The sequence below is a fragment of the Schistocerca americana genome, chromosome 2 (genome assembly GCF_021461395.2).
Source record: "Schistocerca americana isolate TAMUIC-IGC-003095 chromosome 2, iqSchAmer2.1, whole genome shotgun sequence".
In the NCBI taxonomy this organism is placed as follows: Eukaryota; Metazoa; Arthropoda; class Insecta; order Orthoptera; family Acrididae; genus Schistocerca; species Schistocerca americana.
This window is the reverse complement of record NC_060120.1, coordinates 1,084,456,022-1,084,477,227: the sequence shown is the minus strand read 5'-3', so window position 1 is coordinate 1,084,477,227 and position 21,206 is coordinate 1,084,456,022. Positions and strand designations below refer to the sequence as shown.

Genomic DNA, 21,206 nt, shown 5'->3' with positions numbered 1-21,206 from the left:
CATATCTCTCAGTTTGATTATTTTTCATATACTTTTCATGTCATCTTCAGAACTTGTCAGTATCTGACCAAAAACAAGTTGCTAGGTGTACATTTTCCCTATATGCAGTTTAATCAACTCTTTAACTATTAGTCTGCCTCACACTAACACAGAGATCTGGACATAACATGAGTGCCATAGCTTTCACCTGTCATTCGTTAAAACACATCATTACCATTACCAGTGATCACTGGATGTTGCTTACTATTGTATTGATTGTCCATGACTGTAAACATTTTGTCTAGTGTTAATGCCATTCAATAATTAAAAATAAAGATTTTTGAAAATTGTAGGCAACTGACAATTACATAAAGAAAATTACCTTCGGAATTAAAGAAATTCAAATCTTTTAAAATATTGTGAAGATGCTATCGATGACTTAGCATCTCCGCTGTATGGTGAGTGGCAACTTTCCTTCTCACAATATTGTTACATTCTATCCTGGATTTTCCATTGTTTGATTAGATTTTTTAAAATGTCATTTATTTAGTTATTTGAAAGGTTCAAAAGTTCTTGACAAAGATGATGATGCTAAGTGTTTATTGAAAGTGCAGACAATAGTTTGTATTGAGAATTTTACCACCATATAATATCTTTGGTGTTTTTATGAGCGAGTTTTCAAGTCAATTGTTAGTCGTTCTGTGTCATTCTCCATACAGTGGGTTTCGAATGAAGTTGTTTGGTAACTATGTGTTGTGCATGTGTTGTCAAACTACATCCCATCAAGCATGGCCCACTCTAGCATTATCACTGTCCTGGGCAAAAAAGTTAAAATGCCTCCCCTTGTCAAGTGCGCATCCAAGGGAGCAGGGGAGTTGGAGGCATTGAGTCATGATCCACACATTATAATAAAATATTTATATTTATGATTTACAAATTTCTAGACTTTGTCACTTTATTATTATTATTATTATTATTATTGCTGTTGTTATTGTTGTATTCATTTCACACAAAATGACTATACCGAATCATGACCCTCTCAAAACCCGAAGCCTGGATGGTGACCTTTCCCATCCCAAAAACCTCCATCCGTGCCTGCCCCTTGCAATTTGGTAATTTAAACATTTTATTTATTGAAATAAAATTTAAGTCTTTTAAATAATATAAAAATCATGTATTTAAATGGGTGTAAGTTACAAAATTACATTATGTGCAAGGCAAAAAGTGACACATCCTACAATAAATGAGTACAGCATAATCCCATAGTTACAAAATTTACAAAAGTTAGGCAAACATACAATAACACTGAAGACTTTTAAATGTACACAATTCACAAAGTTACATTCTGTGTAGGACACTAAATGATGCATCATTAAAATATACAAGTAGTGTAATCTCATTACTACATTTCTTAATATTAGGGTTTCTCACTTAGTAAGTCCTTTTTGGCGGCCACCTCATTTTTATTGCTTCCCACTCACATACACAGAACTAAATATGAGAGCTTTCACACAGATCGATCACGGTGTGGCACAACGTTCATTCCACATCTTTCTTTGACAGTTGGTATGACCAGAAGTCACAACAGTAGTGTTATTTTCTGTTGAGACTGAAGACTTAAATAATTTTGATTGTCGCAGCCATCAAATTATGGTATGACAATTGTATGTATGGAAAGAAATCAGGATAAAAGTAATGCTGAGGATATAAAAAATATGCCATGAAAAAGTTATACCATTGGATGCAGTTGATAAAGTGCGACCTGCATTTGTTTTCAGTCCTGTTTCGGTCTTAGCCAGCCCTCTAAAACTTTTTCCTAGTTTCTGTGAAATACAAAAATAAATTTGAAGAACACTGGTCTACATTGCTCTTAGCATAACAGATGCCGAATATTTTAGTGAAAGGATTCAACATTTTTCCCCACTTATGATGTTGCAAACATCTTTCTGACTTGGGATTGCTAATGTAGGGATACAGACAGAATTTATCACATTCAAATTAGCTAAGTGTCCCATTTAAGTTTAAGGGGAAAGTATTGCAAACTGAAATATTATAGAACACCAGTATCATTTGTCTCCCAACAATGACAGGTGTGAAGGCTTAATACTCGTAATCATGTAGTTTCCTTGCAATTTATGCCTAGAATATTTAATCAGACGTTCAATTTGAATATAATGTCCAACAAGTTAATTGATGTTTTTATCTGTTAAGTACCTATCAAGGGAAAAATAATCATTAAATAATTACATATGTTAAGAAAACACCTCCATGTTTTATCTCAACTTTCTACAATGGGTAACTTACACCTGAAACTAAAACAAACTAAAACAAAATTTACATCAATTCCGTCTGATAGTATGAATAAAACAGTATTTTTCATAAATCTCACTTCCTCTTCAACTATTTTAACACAAAACATAACCAAAGTTTTTATAAATTAAATAATGCAGTGTGTCTGTTCTTAGAGAATATGCAAAAAGCAGGGGAAAATTTGATTGTGAGGGAGAGTGTGCCAACCACTGCATCACATAATTACCTGTTTTAAGGTCACTGTGACCTAGTGTTGGTAAGTAGCTACTACAAAGAAGCTGAATTTTGGAACACAAATGCAGGTACCAGGTAGATTCCTGCAATACCAAATACTTAGATATGGTGAAGTTGTTAGCGATTTATACGACAAACATAAATTGATGCATATCACACATGTGCGACAATCCAAAAACATTGACACATGTGACAAAAATGCAAGAGAATTTAATGCTTGCAGATGACAGTGCAACATAAGTAACAGGTAAAGGTGACGAACACATCACAGCTGCAGCCAGTGGTGTCAACTCCATAATGCAGAAACATTTTGTACATGCCAATACTCAGAACCAATCTCATTTCTGTGGCAAAGGGTGTGGACAGCAACTGCAGAGTGACATTTGAGGAACCTCATGAAATTATAGGACATACTAACAGCAAAATCAAAGTGCTTGCAGATAGGGTTGGTAATGTTTTTTCTTTGCCAGAAAATAGTCCAAAGGCATTCGCCATTGTCAAGCTGAAACTTATGAAAAGTGATATGTGAATCTGACATACTCGATTATTCCACCTGAACTCATGAGATATGATCAGAATGGTCAAAAATGAGCATATGACAAGTTAAAATTCAGTGATGTTAATCTTATTAAATGCCTTATACATCTTAATGGAAAACTCATGTCAAGTTACTCCACCAAATGAGAAGGGAACTCAAATGAACTTCTGGAGTTAATCCACTCTGATGTGTGTGGGCCAATGAGAGAAACAACTCAATGTTATGCAAAATTTATTGTGACCTTTATAAATGACCATAGCAGTTGGTTTCAAGTCTATTTCCTTTGAAATAAAGGAGAAGTTGTAGACAAATTTGCTGAATTTAAAAACACAGTTGAAATTAGACGTAAAATTAAATTCTTTCAGTTAGACAACATTACAGAGTACTGCAATGAAAGAATGGACTCCATCCTCAGAATGTAGTGATGTCTAATGGTTCTACACACAATGCAGCAGAATGGTGTCACCAAATGAAAGAATCATTCATTAGCTGAAATGGCATGTTGCATGCTGCTTGAGTGAAGACTGCTGCCATCATTTTGTGCCTAAACAATCAACTCAGCCAACTAGATCTGCAGGACTGACTGATAGAGTTCTGCATGAGAAGTGGCTGAAGAGGGAACCTGACCTATCTGATCTTGGTGTATTTGGTCAAAAGGTTGTCATCCTGGATAACTCACCAGACAAAAGAAGGTTCAGTCTTAAAGGCAAAGAATGGATTTTTGTAGGTTATTCTGACTGTTCAAAAGCTTATTGTTTGTACCAAGAGATCACAGGATTCACATGTCAGGTGAAGTGAAGCTCCTTGATCATGACAGTTTTGAGTCCAAACAAACTTGCATGGACTTCTGTGCAAGTGCCTGTTATTATCTTCTGGCAGGTATGATGTTATGCCATAATAAAGAACCAAACATGAGATAATACAGCACTGGTACTCCAACAAAATCTGCAGACCAAAAACCACACTGAGAAGTATAATATCAGGTTGGAGCCTACATCTTTGTAAATCTGGACATAGAATGTGCACTTTCAGCCGAATTATGCATTTTAGTGTGGTTTACGAAATTCCGATGATCTTGGAGTATCCTGTTGTGTTTATCACATAATGTAAGGTCTTTTAATGCTATGTAGGTACAAACATGTCAGCACCCTAGTTGTTGTAGCTGTGCACATGCGCTTACGCTAGTTTCTAGTGCTCTCTGATAACTGCTAATGCAAATTCTAATGGTCGCAGAAAAATATTGTAAATGGTGGTTGAAATGCATTACTTTCAAATTAAATTTCATTTTATGCAAGATGAATTATGTTATGTGTGCAAATGTGTTTTGAATTTCTTAAATTACAGAGCATTTGATTCTCATTTAAAGCTCAACAAGTTGAGGGCCAGCCACTTATGTCAGAAGAATTTCAAGCCCAGAAGACCAGACATTTATGTCATCATATAAAATTTTACTGGCACATTTGTGTGATGTATATTAAAGTGTACTACATGCAAACAAAGACTAATATTATATGTGAAAGCTTAGTTTTTATTGTAGCTACACTGAGTATATTAATTTAAACCATAATACGAAAATATGCAGTGTACATATTGCTGCATGTCAAAGATCTTTCCTAAATGGGCATTTTTTGAGAGGGGAGGGAGGGGGAGGAGAAGTTTTGTTTTCTAAAGTGCCGGGAAGATCTATGCAAGTACATAAAACCTTAACCATGCAAAAGAATGATACATTTTATGGTTCTAAGGGAAAGTATACTGTCACTTGACATGGAAAAAGTGTTTTTTCGCCCAGGAAAAACCCAGGAATTTTTTTCCTTGTCCACATACGTATTGGTGCCTATAGGCATGAATATGTGCATGTTTTCAAGTCACTCATTTGTATCTCCGGATTATTTGCCATACAGTGAGTTTCAAATTAAGTTGTTCAGTAATTATGTGTTATGGATGTATTGTCAAACCACACCCCAGTGGTGGGAACTACAGTCTTGGCAATGGCAATGATATGTCTATCATTCTGGCACTAATGTTAAGAATGTTTCTGTTTGAATGGTTCAGTAAAAGAAACCTATCTGAATCTCTGAACTAAAATAAAGAGCTTTCAGTGTATTGCTTAGAAGATGGGATAGGCAGGTGGCCTTGAAAGGGAGGAGGAGGAGGTGGCAAAGCCAGCCACACATCAGTGTGTGATGGTTTGAAGAGTTCCTCACACACACAGGTTGCAGTTGGGATGGTCTTCTGGTAATATGCAACTAGCACCATTTATTGTCACAAGTGTTCAGTCTGGTCAAAACTATCCATCCAGCCTGTTCCAGAGTTTCCACAATAATTTCATTATGGAAATTGATACCGAAAGAGCGGAGTAAATATTGTTGAGTTTGACACAGCTACTACCAAAATATCAGCTCTTCAACCCATCAACCATGGGTGGCTAGTGGGAAATACTTCCAGTTTTATCAAGCAGTTATCAAATAATAGTGATTGTGGACACATGGAGCTAATGAAACTTAGCAGTGGATTGTTTGCCACATTAAAGTTCCTTCCAAGGGTTAAATATATGTATTATTTATTAAGAGCCAACTAGAGGGTGTTCAGTAAGTAACTATGCAGTTCATAACTTGCTGTATTAAAGTCACAGAAGTTATAAGAGATGCTGGAAGTGAAGTGATCCCCTTGAACTTGACGACACAGTTACTCAGGTTTCTGCATCCAATGTGGCATGTCAGTGTGGCTTGGAGCTCTTGTATGGTGTGCAGATTGCTTTCATAGGCATTTCCCTTCAACGTACTCCATAGAAAGTAATCCATTGTTGCCAAGTTGGGTGAACATGGAGTCCAGAGTCTTCGAGAGATGATGTGGTCATCAGAGATGTCTTTTAAAAAGTTCATCACCTTGTGGGCAGCATGCACAATTGCCCCATTCTGTTGGAACCAGGCAGTCTCAATTTTGTTCTCATTCATTGCACCTAGGAAGGGCTCCGCAATGCAGGTACAGTACCATTCTGTATTTATGGTGTTGTGAAAGAAGATCGGCCGAATGATGTGTTTACGAGTCACTGCACAGCAAATATCAAGCTTTTCATCATTAAGTGTGGACACCTTAAATTCATGCAAATTCTCCGTAGTCCATACATGACTATTCTGACTACTCACATAACCAGAGAGGTGAAACCATGCCACAGCCATGAAAAACATTGTGTCAAGAATCCCCTCACCATTATCCTGCAGGAAGGACAGAAACCAGTTGTAAAAGTTCACATGCAGCAGGTGATCGTGTCTCTCATTTTATATACAACTTACATCTTATACGGCAACACGTACAGTGATTTCCGCAGAATCTTGTGAGCCGAACGTATGGACATGTGGGCCTGCTGAGCTAGTCATCTAACCAATTTCTTTGGACTTTGCAGAATCATGTCTTGCACCTCTGCCACATTCTCTTTGGATGTGGATGTGGAAGGCCTGCCTGATTTTGGAGCATTATGAACGCTTCCAGTCTTTCAAAACTTGGTGATGAGGTTCTGTATGGCATTCCGGGTAGGCAACTTCACTCATGGGACCTTTGCTGCAAATGCAGCTTCTACTGCTGAGGTAAACTTGTCTCCATTGCAGAACACATGCTCCACGAGAAACACTCTTTGTTCAGTCATCAGCGTGATGACCTGGATCACAATGATGTCATGCAAGATGTTGGTCTTCAATCAAAGTGAATCTGTAGAAACAAAGATTAGTTGATTACATCTAACTACAGAACCATCTCGCTACAGGCTTTTTGCCTATAATGGAAACATCTATAATGGAAGACTTCCAACATCTGTGAAGGTTTCCTTCCAGTGAAAACCAAATAAGACACCTAGAAATGTTTTGTCAGCAGAGTTAAGTAACAAAACTTATCCTTTTGGTACTCTCAGGGACTTTTACATGAACTTTGATAATGTGAATCATAAAATTTTAAAAGGAAAACCGCAATTTCGACACATAAATGGTACCCTTGTGTAATGTTATCACCCTAATAGAGAGCACATGGATCAAACATGAGCAGAATCGTAGCAGTAAAGCTAAGCACAGAATATGGAGGCAAAAAAGATAACAGTTTCTCAAGGTACAAGTTCTTAGTTAGCTGCTTTTCATGACCTACATACATTGTGACATTCACCTGCTTTATTTCTTCATTGATTGTCCTCAGTGGCGACGTACTGCATTGTTATAGTGGCTGAAAAGTGGGGGGGGGTGTAAGTTCAGCACTGACTACTTCAAATGATGTAACCAACAGGTGCACATTCGCGTTTCACAGTTCTTTACTTTCACTGTTCACACACCCCTCCCCCCAATAATACAGTTATATGGCCAGTTAACTAATGGCAACTTTTAATAAGCCTCATTAATAGTTTGCAGGCATACATCAGCATACTGCTACAATATTTTACTGTTGAATATCTATGAGCAATAATAAACCTAATCACATAGTTCACAGTTCTTGCAGAATAAAACGGTACATACTGAACAGACACTGTCATTGTTTCAATACACAGCCTAATTGTGTTACACTTATTTCACAGTTAAGTTGATGCATTGTTATTGTTCTAACAAAGACAGGTTTCTTGTCTAAAACTCGGCTGTGGACTGACTGTCTCAGGACCAAAAATCAGGCCTCCATATATCCGCACAATAATGGGTACTAAAAGGGTTAGACCGAATTGTTTATTTAAGTTATGCAAACAATACTTTTGACAAAACTGGTAGTTACTTTGGAATTAATTAAGAGCTAGCTTTGCTAACATGTTTTCAAAGAGAGCCAAATAACTACACTCCTGGAAATTGAAATAAGAACACCGTGAATTCATTGTCCCAGGAAGGGGAAACTTTATTGACACATTCCTGGGGTCAGATACATCACATGATCACACTGACAGAACCACAGGCACATAGACACAGGCAACAGAGCATGCACAATGTCGGCACTAGTACAGTGTATATCCACCTTTCGCAGCAATGCAGGCTGCTATTCTCCCATGGAGACGATCGTTGAGATACTGGATGTAGTCCTGTGGAACGGCTTGCCATGCCATTTCCACCTGGCGCCTCAGTTGGACCAGCGTTCGTGCTGGACGTGCAGACCGCGTGAGACGACGCTTCATCCAGTCCCAAACATGCTCAATGGGGGACAGATCCGGAGATCTTGCTGGCCAGGGTAGTTGACTTACACCTTCTAGAGCACGTTGGGTGGCACGGGATACATGCGGACGTGCATTGTCCTGTTGGAACAGCAAGTTCCCTTGCCGGTCTAGGAATGGTAGAATGATGGGTTCGATGACGGTTTGGATGTACCGTGCACTATTCAGTGTCCCCTCGACGATCACCAGTGGTGTACGGCCAGTGTAGGAATCGCTCCCCACACCATGATGCCGGGTGTTGGCCCTGTGTGCCTCGGTCGTATGCAGTCCTGATTGTGGCGCTCACCTGCACGGCGCCAAACACGCATACGACCATCACTGGCGCCAAGGCAGAAGCGACTCTCATCGCTGAAGACGACACGTCTCCATTCGTCCCTCCATTCACGCCTGTCGCGACACCACTGGAGGCGGGCTGCACGATGTTGGGGCGTGAGCGGAAGACGGCCTAACGGTGTGCGGGACCGTAGCCCAGCTTCATGGAGACGGTTGCGAATGGTCCTCGCCGATACCCCAGGAGCAACAGTGTCCCTAATTTGCTGGGAAGTGGCGGTGCGGTCCCCTACGGCACTGCGTATGATCCTACGGTCTTGGCGTGCATCCGTGCGTCGCTGCGGTGCGGTCCCAGGTCGACGGGCACGTGCACCTTCCGCCGACCACTGGCGACAACATCGATGTACTGTGGAGACCTCACGCCCCACGTGTTGAGCAATTCGGCGGTACGTCCACCCGGCCTCCCGCATGCCCACTATATGCCCTCGCTCAAAGTCTGTCAACTGCACATACGGTTCACGTCCACGCTGTCGCGGCATGCTACCAGTGTTAAAGACTGCGATGGAGCTCCGTATGCCACGGCAAACTGGCTGACACTGACGGCGGCGGTGCACAAGTGCTGCGCAGCTAGCGCCATTCGACGGCCAACACCGCGGTTCCTGGTGTGTCCGCTGTGCCGTGCGTGTGATCATTGCTTGTACATCCCTCTCGCACTGTCCGGAGCAAGTATGGTGGGTCTGACACACCGGTGTCAATGTGTTCTTTTTTCCATTTCCAGGAGTGTACTTATAGAATGCTATTAGTAGTTTCTCCAAATTTTTATAATTAGTACAGAATTTATATTTGTTTATAATTTAGAAATAGAATTTAAGTTACAAAACAATTACTGATCCCACCCTATAACAAAAGATACTAACTAGGAACAGTCAAAACTAAGCACAAAATTAGATCTGGTGTTATATTCTTTAAAACTGAGGGCCATTTTATGAAAATGCAGATTATACTCACTTATGTTAATGGTAATTAGTTAAAATTGAAAAAAAATAATGAATTTTAAGGAGGCAGATGGCAAAACAAGGGGGGAAGTAAAAATATCTCAGCTTGCTTTGTCACAATGTGATCTGCATTTGCTGATCTCACATAGCCTATTAAAATGTTCAGTGCAGCCTCCATATTTCAGTTAATTCCTTCTAGTTGGGCATCACAGCCTCAATAAATTCCATGAAAGACAAAATCATTTCTACTCTTGCTGTTCAGTTGGAATAAATCCATTACTCTGCACTGCTGATATGTTTTGATCCATGGCCATTCACAGGGCCAACACAGCCTCAACAACTGAGATTGGTCTGACACCACGGCAAAACCACAATTGACCTTTGTCAGTTATTGTTGGTGCATTTGTTGATGACCAAGGGTCTAAGCTTGCCAGTAGTGCAGAATAAAAATTTTATGGCAAATGAACAGCCAGACTGTATTCTGTACTTACTTTTTGATTTTTGGGTACTTATACAGAATTATATTCTTTATTACACTGTTGCAGTCAAGTACTCTGTTATGTGGATATTGATTTATTTTTCTGCCTGTATAGTGGCACCACCAGATGTCACTATTGAAACCAAATAGCTGGTGCAACATTACTGTTGGTCCCTGTAGCACCACTACCCAGAAGGCACTGCTCATGAGGAGTGCTCTTTGTTGAGATTGTACCAGAATCTGGCATATAAGGCACGCAGTAAATATGTATCATTTGTGATGTGATCTGTGGAGTGTGCAATGAGTGTGCTACTGGTTTGGCTTAGGTGCTTCTATCATTGACTCTGTTTGTCATAGACATGAGCTTGATAGAGCAGGGACTGAACTTGACTTTGGAATATGGACTCAATTTACTTTGTGCTGTTTCTGAGGAAAATCATTTATGTATTTCTCACTGCAAATAAATCAGGACGAGTCCCATTAGCTCTTGTGAAACACACTTTTTACTAAAGCCTGGAACATCCTTCAAACAAGGAATTCAAATTATCCTAGTTAACAAATCTTCAACAAAAGAAAACTTTTATGATGTATATGACCATAAGATTGAAGAATGAAAAATTCATATGCAAAGATATAGCAACAAAATATTTAATCTGAACTTTTGACAATGAGTTCTGTCTTTAATGACTAACAGTGCATCTGGCGTACTTTCTTGTAAATGTATAAAGGTGAAGCAAAATATTGACTGCACATTTTGCTCTCAGTAATGTCCTTCAGCCACAAAGAATTTTCAAACCTGATGAAGAAATATGAATTCCACAAACTAAGAAGACTGAGACTGCATTTGTATAGAGACACAAAAGTATCTTTCATAATATACGTTTAAGAAATTTAAGTGCAGCTAAACCACGTTTAAGTTTTTTAAGATTTATCAAAAAATGTAACGATTTCAAGGATGTAATTACAAACAGTAAAGATGGACGGCAGACAGTTACCTGCATATGATTTATGGCTGCGTGTAAACACCTGTAACACCTCTGAAAATTGGACCAGCTTTCATTCTTTTTCTTGTTTTCTCGTCTTAAGTTGGCCTATTCATATATGCCTACACAAAAAAACACATGCGACAAATAATTGTGCGTACACATGCAGAGGGAAAGAGGGTATAAATTTTTGAGGTATTATTTGTGTGCACCCCCCCCCCCCCCCCTCCCAAATCCCCCAATCAGTCATCTGCATTTGTTCATTTTTGTTTGTTGTTTGAATCCTGGAATTTCCATTATCAAAAAATGTTATTAGAATTCCAAAAGCACAACTCTGTACAGAGTTCCATTGAAATATTAAGTCCATATATTTAGTGAATTACTAACCATTTCTGTTTCAGCACCTTCGAGACATAGTATTCCAGTTAAGTTGTTTAGGAGTGGCAGTCATTTGACTGTTGATTTTACACCAACTGAAATAGGGGAACATGTTATTGATATACGAGTAAAAGATTCGAGAGTTGTTGGATCACCATTCAGGTAAGAATGTAGACCAGTTTCTATTCCATCAGTCCCAATGCATTTACTGATTTATTTTCATATGTCTGTTAAAAAACTGTATAAAGACTTTTTTTTATTTTAGGACACATGCCTACAATGCACGAGCTATTCAGGTTGGCAGAATACCAAATGGAGTCGTTGGACAGCCTGTGGAATTTGAAAGTAAGTGTGAAAAGAACTGCATGAATGCACGCAGATTTATTTTTAGGTATCCTATAAAGCATCAGGCACTAGAGCTGATCAGTTCAGCTGTTGTAAAACATGATCTGGGTCCCAGTCTTAGAAAATCACAAGCCTTTAAACGGTTCAGAAATTCACTGTAGTGCATTCTACACTGCAAAGTGAAACAAATGATCTAGTATGCATTAAACTGCTTGCAAAGGCATAGAGTGTTAATTCTATGAACTCTTTCCAGTATAGCCTTATCATCGGTACAGAAATCACATTACCATGCACACTAAAGAAAAGACAGTAACTCAGTGACCCTAGAAAATCACAAAGAAAAACTGAATCACTGCTAGGAAAATGCTTACTTTCCTTCATTCTGTAGCTCTGTTTTATAACACTTTCTGCCAGTAATTTTAATAAATCCGTTTACTACTTCCTTGTTAACTAAGAATTAAACAAGGTAAAACTATAGATTTTATTGTGTGGTCCTTTGTTCCTGTAGGGAATGACATAAATGAGTAGCAGATGCAAGATTTCCACTTCAAAATATGTAAAAAAGAGCCAATATATAACAGATGTGATTGATATCTTGAGTAAAGACATTTATAAAGATCACACAGTTCAATTACCGCATGGAGATGAAGATTTGAAAGATACTGCTTGCATTCCATCAAGAAGAAGATCAAGATGTTAGTACCCTGGTGTAGTGACTACACAAACCTTAAGAATGTAGTCTCTTTAGTGCATGATTAATATTCTAGTAATTAAGATTGTTTTAAAAAAGACAGATGAAGCAACATCAGTGTACTGTGAGTGAATGAGGAGTAACAGAAAAGCTGTCTCCTGTTACCATTGAGAAATCTTAAAAAGTCCAATGAGATAAGATATCACGATATTGTAGAACAGGATAAAATATTGTTTGTTTTGGCACAATGACTCTTTTTATGAGACAGTCATAAACTGTTTTAGCCTATAGTTACAGACTTCAGATGCCGTGATGCAGCAGTGGAATCATTCAGCAGTCAGCTTCAACTGCTGGTACTCTAAATTTTCTCAAAAGTGTTCCATGAAAAGAACATCACGTTCCCTCTGGGGATTCCAAAGGACCTGCATAACACTTACACCTTCTCCGAACCTACTGATAACAAATCTAGTGGTCCGGCTCTGAATTGCTTCAATGTCCTCCATCAATCTGACCTGGTAGGGATCTGAAACATTCAAGCAGTATTCAAGAATAGGTCATACCAGCATTCTGTAAACAGCCTCCTTTGCAGCTGGACCAGACTTTCCTAAAATTCTCCCGATAAACCAAAGCTGATCATTCACCTTCCCTGCCATAGTCCTCACGTCCCCATTCCGTTTCATATCGATTTGCATCGTTATGTAACAATATTATGAGTAGGAAACAATACCAGAGAATGAAGGTTGCTACTCACTAAATAGCGGAGATTCTGAGTCACGATAGGGACAATAAAGACACACACACTCACATAAACGCAACTTGCACACACATCTGCAGTCTGAGAGAGCTGAGACCACACTGCGAACAGCAGCACAAGTGCATGATGGGACTGGCGACTGGGTGACGGTAAGGAGGAGGCTGGGGCAGGGAGGGAGAGGGATAGTATGGTGGGAGTGGCGTTAGTCAAGTGTAGCAGTTTAGACAGAGGTCAGGAGAGAAGGTGCAGAGGAAGGAGGGGGTAAGTAGCAGAAAGGAGAGAAATAAATATAAAAATAAATATAAATTAAAAGACTGGGTGTGGCAGTGAAATGATGACTGTGTAGTACTGGAATGGGAACAGGGATGGGGCTGGATGGGTGAGGACAGTGACTAATGAAGGTTGAGGCCAGGGGCGTTACAGGAATGTAGGATGTATTGCAGGGAAAGTTCACACCTATGCAATTCAGAAATGCTGGTGTTGATGGGAAGGATCCATAAGGCACAGGCTGTGAAGCAGTCATTGAGATGAGGGGTATCGTGTTTGGCAGCGTGTTCAGCTACAGGGTGGTCCACTTGTTTCTTGGCCACAGTTTGTCGGTGGCCATTCGTGCAGACAGTCAGCTTGTTGGTTGTCATGCCTACATAGAATACAGCACAGAGATTGCAGCTCAGCTTGTAAATCGCATGACTGGTTTCACAGGTAGCCCTGCTTTTGATGGGATAGGTGATGTTAGTGACCAGACTGGAGTAGTGAAACCAGTCATGTGATTTACAAGCTGAGCTGCAACCTCTGTGCTGCATTCTATGTAGGCATGACAGCCAACAAGCTGTCTGTCTGCATGAATGGCCACCGACAAACTGTGGCCAAAAAACAAGTGGACCACCCTGTTTCTGAACACGCTGCCAAACATGAAATCCCTGACTTCACCAGAAGATGACGGGTACGAAACTCATTGAAACGTTGCAACAAGACGACGCCACCACTCGGCTGATAACCTGAGAAGTTGCGTCTATGTGATTTTGTGTGTGTGTGTGTGTGTGTGTGTGTGTGTGTGTGTTGTGTCTACTGCTGAGAAAGGCCTTAATGGCCAAAAGCTTTAATTGTGTGAATCTTTTTGTTGTGCCTATCGCCACTCAGCATCTCTGCTATATGGTGAGTACCAACTTTCCTTCTCTGGTATTGTTACATTCCATCCTGGATTTTCCATTGTTTGATTTATGTTTGTTTTCGTTTAGTTGATGGCTCTGGAGCTGGGTCTGGCAACTTGGAGATTCTAGTCAATGGTGGCCACGTTACCAGCTTTGTCCGGAACTTGGGTAACCAACGTTTTCTGGCATCATTTGTGCCACATGAAGCACTAAGTCATATGGTTGAGATGAAATTCAATGGAGAAGTGGTCCCAGGTAAGTGTTGTCAGTCTTTTTTTATTCCCTCTCTCAGAAACAAATGATTATGGCATATGCAAGTTTCATTCTGTTACCTTTTCTCAACCACATCTGTTGTGACAGAAGTAGTTCATTGCAATGTTATCCAACAGTTTTATAACTTTGCGATTACTGAATGCATCCATTAATTGGTGTGTAAAACATTTTGAAATGCTCTTTGAGTGCATGTTTGCAGAGCTTCTTGCACATGTTTATGATCTAGTAAGAAAACTACCAACTTTGTGAGGCAGCCTTACCTTTTAACCACTAACTGTGTCTATGTACAGTCAGTCTTACCTACACAGGAGACCAACACCTGGGCTGAATTGAAAGAAATAACAGGAATTTTTATTTTTTGGAAATGATTTATTCTTTTACATCAATGCCATCAAAACGCTTTTAGAACTCAATATTTGTGATAGCCATATCTCTGTTAGTGATGTGTTCTTCATCTCAAGTATGCTAGTAAAATGATGTCCCTGTAAGGTTTTCTTTATTTTTGTAAACAGAAAAAACTGACCTGGGATCATGTCTAGTGAATATGGAGACTGGGCTAGCATTACAGTATTGTTTTTGGCTACAAATTCAAGACAACCAAGAAAGTGTGAACAGGTGCCTTACTGCCATCAACTGTTTTGCCAAAAATCTAATCTTTTCCCCCTGATTGCTTCATGCAAATGGCATTAACTTATATGTTGTACTCCTTAATGACCATTTTACATTGTGGCAAGAACACATGGTACACTACTGAAAAATACAAGTACTTCACATTTGTCCACATTTGTCTATCTTTTTCAATTTCTTTGATTCAGAATGCTTTCAATGGGATGAGTGAGCCTTAGTTTGAATTTCACATCCACAAATCATTTTTTCATCACCAGGCAATGTACTTCCATGTTATTGTTGAATTCACATAGTAACTCGTGAGCAAATTGCATTCGCCACCATTTTTGTGTGAAATTCAACAATTTTGGACACGTTTTGCTCTCTCACATTATGTACCAAAACATGAGGGGAAGAAGTTCATGGTCATGAGACAGTTTATATGTCAATATAATCAGCAACATCTTTCATTGTGGTTTGCTGATAATTCGTAATCATATATTTCAATTTTCCCATGATTTCATCAGCTGGTAATGTGCTGGGGCGCTCTTGGTCCTCATCATGTTCATTCTTCCTTGAAATCTATACACCTCTCATAAGACCTTGTTTTACTCATAGGAGACACAAAGAAACAAACAAACACTGTCCAAACAGGCCTTGAAGGTTAAATGGTACTGACTGGCTGCCATGTCATCCTCAGCTCTTAGGCATCACCAGAAGCAGATATGGAGGGCATGTGGTCAGCACACCGCTCTCCCAGCCAGTGTCAGTTTTTGTGACCAGTGTCAAGGGCTGAGTGCAACTCATTTGCCAACAGCTCTCAGCAGACCTGGATGGTGATCCATCAAAGTACAAGCCAAGCCTGACAGTGCTTAACTTCGGTGATATGATGGGAACCCCTGTTACCACTGCGGCAAGCCCATTGGCTCATGTGAGGCACACCAAAAGTAATATTCAGTATTTGTAAAACTTTTCTGTTTTATTCCATTCTTACAGCAAAATTTAATACAAATCATACAAAGTAAATAATTGCCATTACTAGCAAACCATGTAACATTTCCGACATTTGACAACAGGCTAAATATGCAATATCACTAGTGATGTACAAATACTTTTCAGACAAGTTTACACACACAACAATGAAGAAAATGCAAATCAAGCTAATACAATATGTGAAAATACAAAACATACTTCATATCTGCAAACAATAGGCAAGCAGTGTGGTCTGATAATTTAACTGACATAGTGGGGCAGTAAATCAAGGGAAAACAGCTTCAAATCTGTGAAGGTGAGAGATGAATTGAAATGAAATGAAATTAATGGTTATAGCTCTGAAATGATGATTAAATAGACACCCTAGCTGCAAACAGGTGTTGATATATATCATTGGGGACATGTTGAAAATGTGTGCCCCAACCAGGACTCTAACCCGGGATCTCCTGCTTACATGGCAGATGCTCTATCCATCTGAGCCACCGCGGGCACAGAGGATAGTGCGCCTGCAGGGACTTATCCCTTGCACGCTCCCCGTGAGACCCACATACTCAACATGTCCACACCACTACATTCGTAGTGCGCCTAATAGATGTTTGTCCATCACACTTATTACTCATGGCAGATTAATCTACCAGGCCCCTTATGAGTTGGGGCATAGCATGTGCATTCACGCAAGAAGGTCAATGGCCTGGTAGCCACATTTTAACTATACATGAAAGTAGTATCTGTTTCCAAAAGAACAGATACCATTGATGACTGTGCAATTTCTCTAGAATAAAATGATAATTAAATCGCCACCCTACCTGCAAACAGGCATTGGTATACATCATTAGGGACATGTTGAAAATGTGTGCCCCGAGAGGGACTCAAGCCCGGGATCTCCTGCTTACATGTCAGACGCTCTATCCATCTGAGCCACCGAGGGCATAGAGGATAGTGCATCTGCAGAGGGACTTATCCCTTGCACGCTCCCCGTCAGATGCACATTCCCAACATTTCCACACCACTACATTCATAGTGTGCCTAATAGATGTTTGCCCATCGCACTCATTACTCATATGGGACTTGGTAGATTAATCTGCAATGAGTAATAAGTGTGATGGGCAAACATCTATTGGGCACACTATCAATGTAGTGATGTGGACGTGGGATGTGCATCTCACAGGGAGCGTGCAAGTCCCTGCAGATGCACTATCCTCTGTGCCCTCAGTGGCTCAGATGGATAGAGTGTCTGCCATGTAGGCAGGAGATCCTGGGTTCGAGTCCTGGATGGGGCACACATTTTAAACATGACCCCAATGATGTATATCAACACCTGTTTGCAGCTAGTGTGTCGATTTAATTATCATTTCACTCTAGAGCAGCTGCACGGCCATCAGTGATATCTGTTCTTTTGGGAACAGGTACTATTTTCATATATGATTATAGCTCTATCATAATTTGCATTGGGAAGTATCTTTTTTTTCATTTCTCAATGGTGACTACTTTCCATTATCAAACTGTCTGTATGTATTGTAAATGTGACCAATACTGACGATAGCCTACATACAAAAACTGCCCCTCCAGGATGATCACAGTGACATATGATGATCAAATTGGTACTATGGCCAACTGAGCAACAGCAACTGACATTATAGAGTTCTCAGAACCTGCGATCTAAAGGCAGGGACACTAACCACTAGTCCATGAGCTGTGGACAAGGTGTGGGAAAGGTGGAACATTTCTGGTGTGGAAATTGGGGTGGCATTGATATATCAGTGAAATTTTATTTGTTATTATATTGATAATTATGGCACTATAACAATAGTTGAATGTCAAATTGACGTGCTGAATACTTTTATTCTTTGTAAAGAAGTCACGTTGTGTGTTTTGGAATATCCTGAAAACAAATTATATGGTTTGAACAGTTCACCAGCAATGGAAACCAAATTGCTGAAGACTGTGTGGAGTTCACTCCTTAATTTTTATCAGTTATTAAATGCACAGCTAAGTTCAATTGCTGACTTATTCTCAACATGGAAGACATATCAAAATGCAGTAAAATGTGGTAGCAGTGAGAAAAAGCAGAATTTATGGTGTACGAACAGAAATAAAAAAAAGTGGCACCACAGGCATATTAGAAGAAAGACTATGATACGTTTTACATGAATAATTAACTATTACAAAGCTTTGTGCAAAAATTGGTGCTGCTATTGTAGAACATTGATCTAAAGCAAATGCACAAATGAAACTTCAAATTATTCTGAATATCACCAACTCAATTTTGTGCATCTATGAACACTTCAGATTAGATATGGTTCCACTGTCTACCAGAAATGAAACATCAGTCGCAGCATTTAGTGGATGTTGATGGTACCACACAAAAAGGGATTAAGTCAGTTTTGTCTGCTGGGAAAATTCCAGTTAATATTCTATTAAGAGACAATCATCCACCGTAATGATAATGAAAGATTCTTTGCTATTGGAAAACTAAGAAAATTAAAGTAGAAATTAGCATCCAGATTTGGCCCCCTTGTGTCCATCTATACCAGCATCTAAAGAAATTTGTGTTTAGGGATTATCTGGGTTCACGAAGAGGCTACAACTGCAGAAGAATAAGTGTTTTCGAAACTGACTTCCCACATACACACAGCCACACATAAATTCAGTGGTGAAATCCTCTCACTGGAAAACTTTTGGATCAGATGCACTGACTTAAAAAAGGGACTGTGTCAATAAATAAGGCCACTTTTCAAACAAAAACCACACCCTTTCACTATCAGTTGGAGAACCTTTCTTTTTGCCTCATAAAAAGTAAAACTGCGTACATGCAATACAACAACAATTTCTTACTGATTTCATGAATCCAAGACCGGAACAACAACAACTACTACTACTAGTACTACTACTACAACTATTACTACTACCACCACCATCACCACCATCACCACTACATTAGTAGTAGTACTGCCACCACAACCACCACTCACTCACCTCTGCCCCTATCCTGCTTCCCTTTGGTGCCACACGGTGAGTGAATAATATAAAGTGCTCACAAACACCACTCACCACTGTCCCTACCCTGCTACCCTTTGGTGCCTCACAGTGAGTGAATAAGATGAAGTGCTCACATCCACCATTCACTCACAAGTGTTCCTATTCTGCCTATCTTTTGTGCCTCACAATGAGTGAATAACTTGATGTGTTCTCAACCACTTCTCACTCGTCACCAACCCTAACTTATTTTCTCTTGTTGTGTAACAATGAGGAATAAGGAGACGCAGTCACAACCACCACTCACTCAACATTTTCCGTGTCTATATCTGTATACATACGTAACAAGCCACTGTACAGAGCATGGCAGATGGTTCCTCATACAACTACTGTGCATTTCCCACCCTGTTCCTCTGGCAGATAGAGAGCATGAGAAATGATTATCTGTAAGTCTCCATGCAAATATTAATTTCTCTTACACCTTATATTTGTGGTTCTCATGGAAAAACTACGTTAGTGGTAGTACAAATGCTCTGCAGTCAACTTCAGGTGGCACTTGTCTAGTTTTTCTCAATAGTGTTTTGGAAAGAGAACACCAGCTTCCCTCCGAGGATTCCCATTTGAGTTCACAAAGCATCTCCATTAATACTTGTGTGTTGGTGAAGCTATCAGTAACAATTCTAGCAGCCCGTCTCTGATTTGATTCACTGCCTTCCTTTAATCCAGCACTTGAGCAGTATACAAAAATAGGTTGTACTATGCTCTTTATGTGTTATCCTTAACAGACTGTGATGGGATGACTAATAATGAAATATTTTTTTCCCTTTCTTTTACTACCTTGTACTCCATAGATATATTTCTGATGATGCAGAATATTTTTCATTTGGTTATATAATGTAGAACTTCAAGTGTGACTATGTGTACTTTGCTGTTTCTATACGAGTTCCTTATGTAAGGACGTAGATTTTTTTTATGATGTTTCAAATAGTTTTATTAAATGTATTGTGTGAAATGGAATGCAATAGGCAGAAGTGTTGTAAGAACTGTGGAGCGAGAGAGATATCGATAGTTGTCGGGGCGAACAATGTGGCAGTCAATCACGGAAGGTGTGTGAACGTGGCAGTACCGGGTGTATTGGTGTGTGCTTAATGCAACATCAATATTGGACTTTCATGTGTTGGACATGGTTTGAAATTTGACTTCATGACGGACATTCTAAACAGATGTTTTATTACGTGAACGCTGTTGGTTTTTGCAGAACGATGCTTGTGTCAGTGACAATGCACTTGTGAACAGACAGTATTGTTGTCCATTTAGAATTGAGCTGCATTACATAAAGTGTGAATTTAATATTGCTCATTTTCTTGACAACAAAATATGATGTATGCTAAAACAACAACCGCCAATGTGGAAACTGTGAAATGTGTTGCTACATAAGTGATCATTTTTGCGGGAACATTGCTATTGTGAGCCATGAATATTAACAGCAGATTGTTCAACTTTACAAACTGGCAAATTATAGCAAATGGACTGTTAATTTAAACATGATGTGTGCACTGTGCCAATCTATTGTGTGTGAAACTTGCAGTTGAACTTATTGTGCTGCATAAACAGTTACTTTGTTCCGGCCTACGACAAATGGATGCTACGCAACTTATTACCACCTCCAGCTGAAATAGGATGTAAGGAAAGAGGATATATTAATGCCAAGGACACAACTGGATGAACTTACAGGATTCATATCAGCAACTTCAAACCGCTTCTACTGCCTTCACCACATCACACCGACCCAGCATATATAAGTTTCAATACAACCTTTTGAGAATCTCACTGTTGTAACCAATTTAACTTCTCTCTGCTTCATAACAAACTATCTCTTTATGTTTTTCTCTGTAAATAAAAGTAAGACCTTCAGCAAATAAAAGTAAGACTGTTCACCTTCAGTGATTATTGACCCCACCACTAACAGTAGTTATTGTCATCATTTTATTTGTTTATACTTTTCAGTGTATTTGTAATAGTCATTGCATGTGTTTGTGTCTTTTGAAAGGGTGTGCTTCAATGTGTATATACAGTAGTTTAGGC

At 39.4% G+C, this 21,206-nt stretch overlaps 1 protein-coding gene across 1 annotated transcript in view; it reads left to right on the top strand.

Annotated features, from left to right (window-relative positions):
- LOC124596486 (filamin-B) overlaps window positions 1-21,206 on the top strand; it is an 896,651-nt gene that overhangs the window by 505,386 nt on the left and 370,059 nt on the right. Inside the window, exons 18-20 of the mRNA XM_047135636.1 lie at window positions 11,356-11,494; window positions 11,598-11,677; window positions 14,361-14,528. Of these exons, the coding sequence (XP_046991592.1) occupies window positions 11,356-11,494; window positions 11,598-11,677; window positions 14,361-14,528 (387 nt within the window). The remainder of the gene's footprint in view (window positions 1-11,355; window positions 11,495-11,597; window positions 11,678-14,360; window positions 14,529-21,206) is intronic.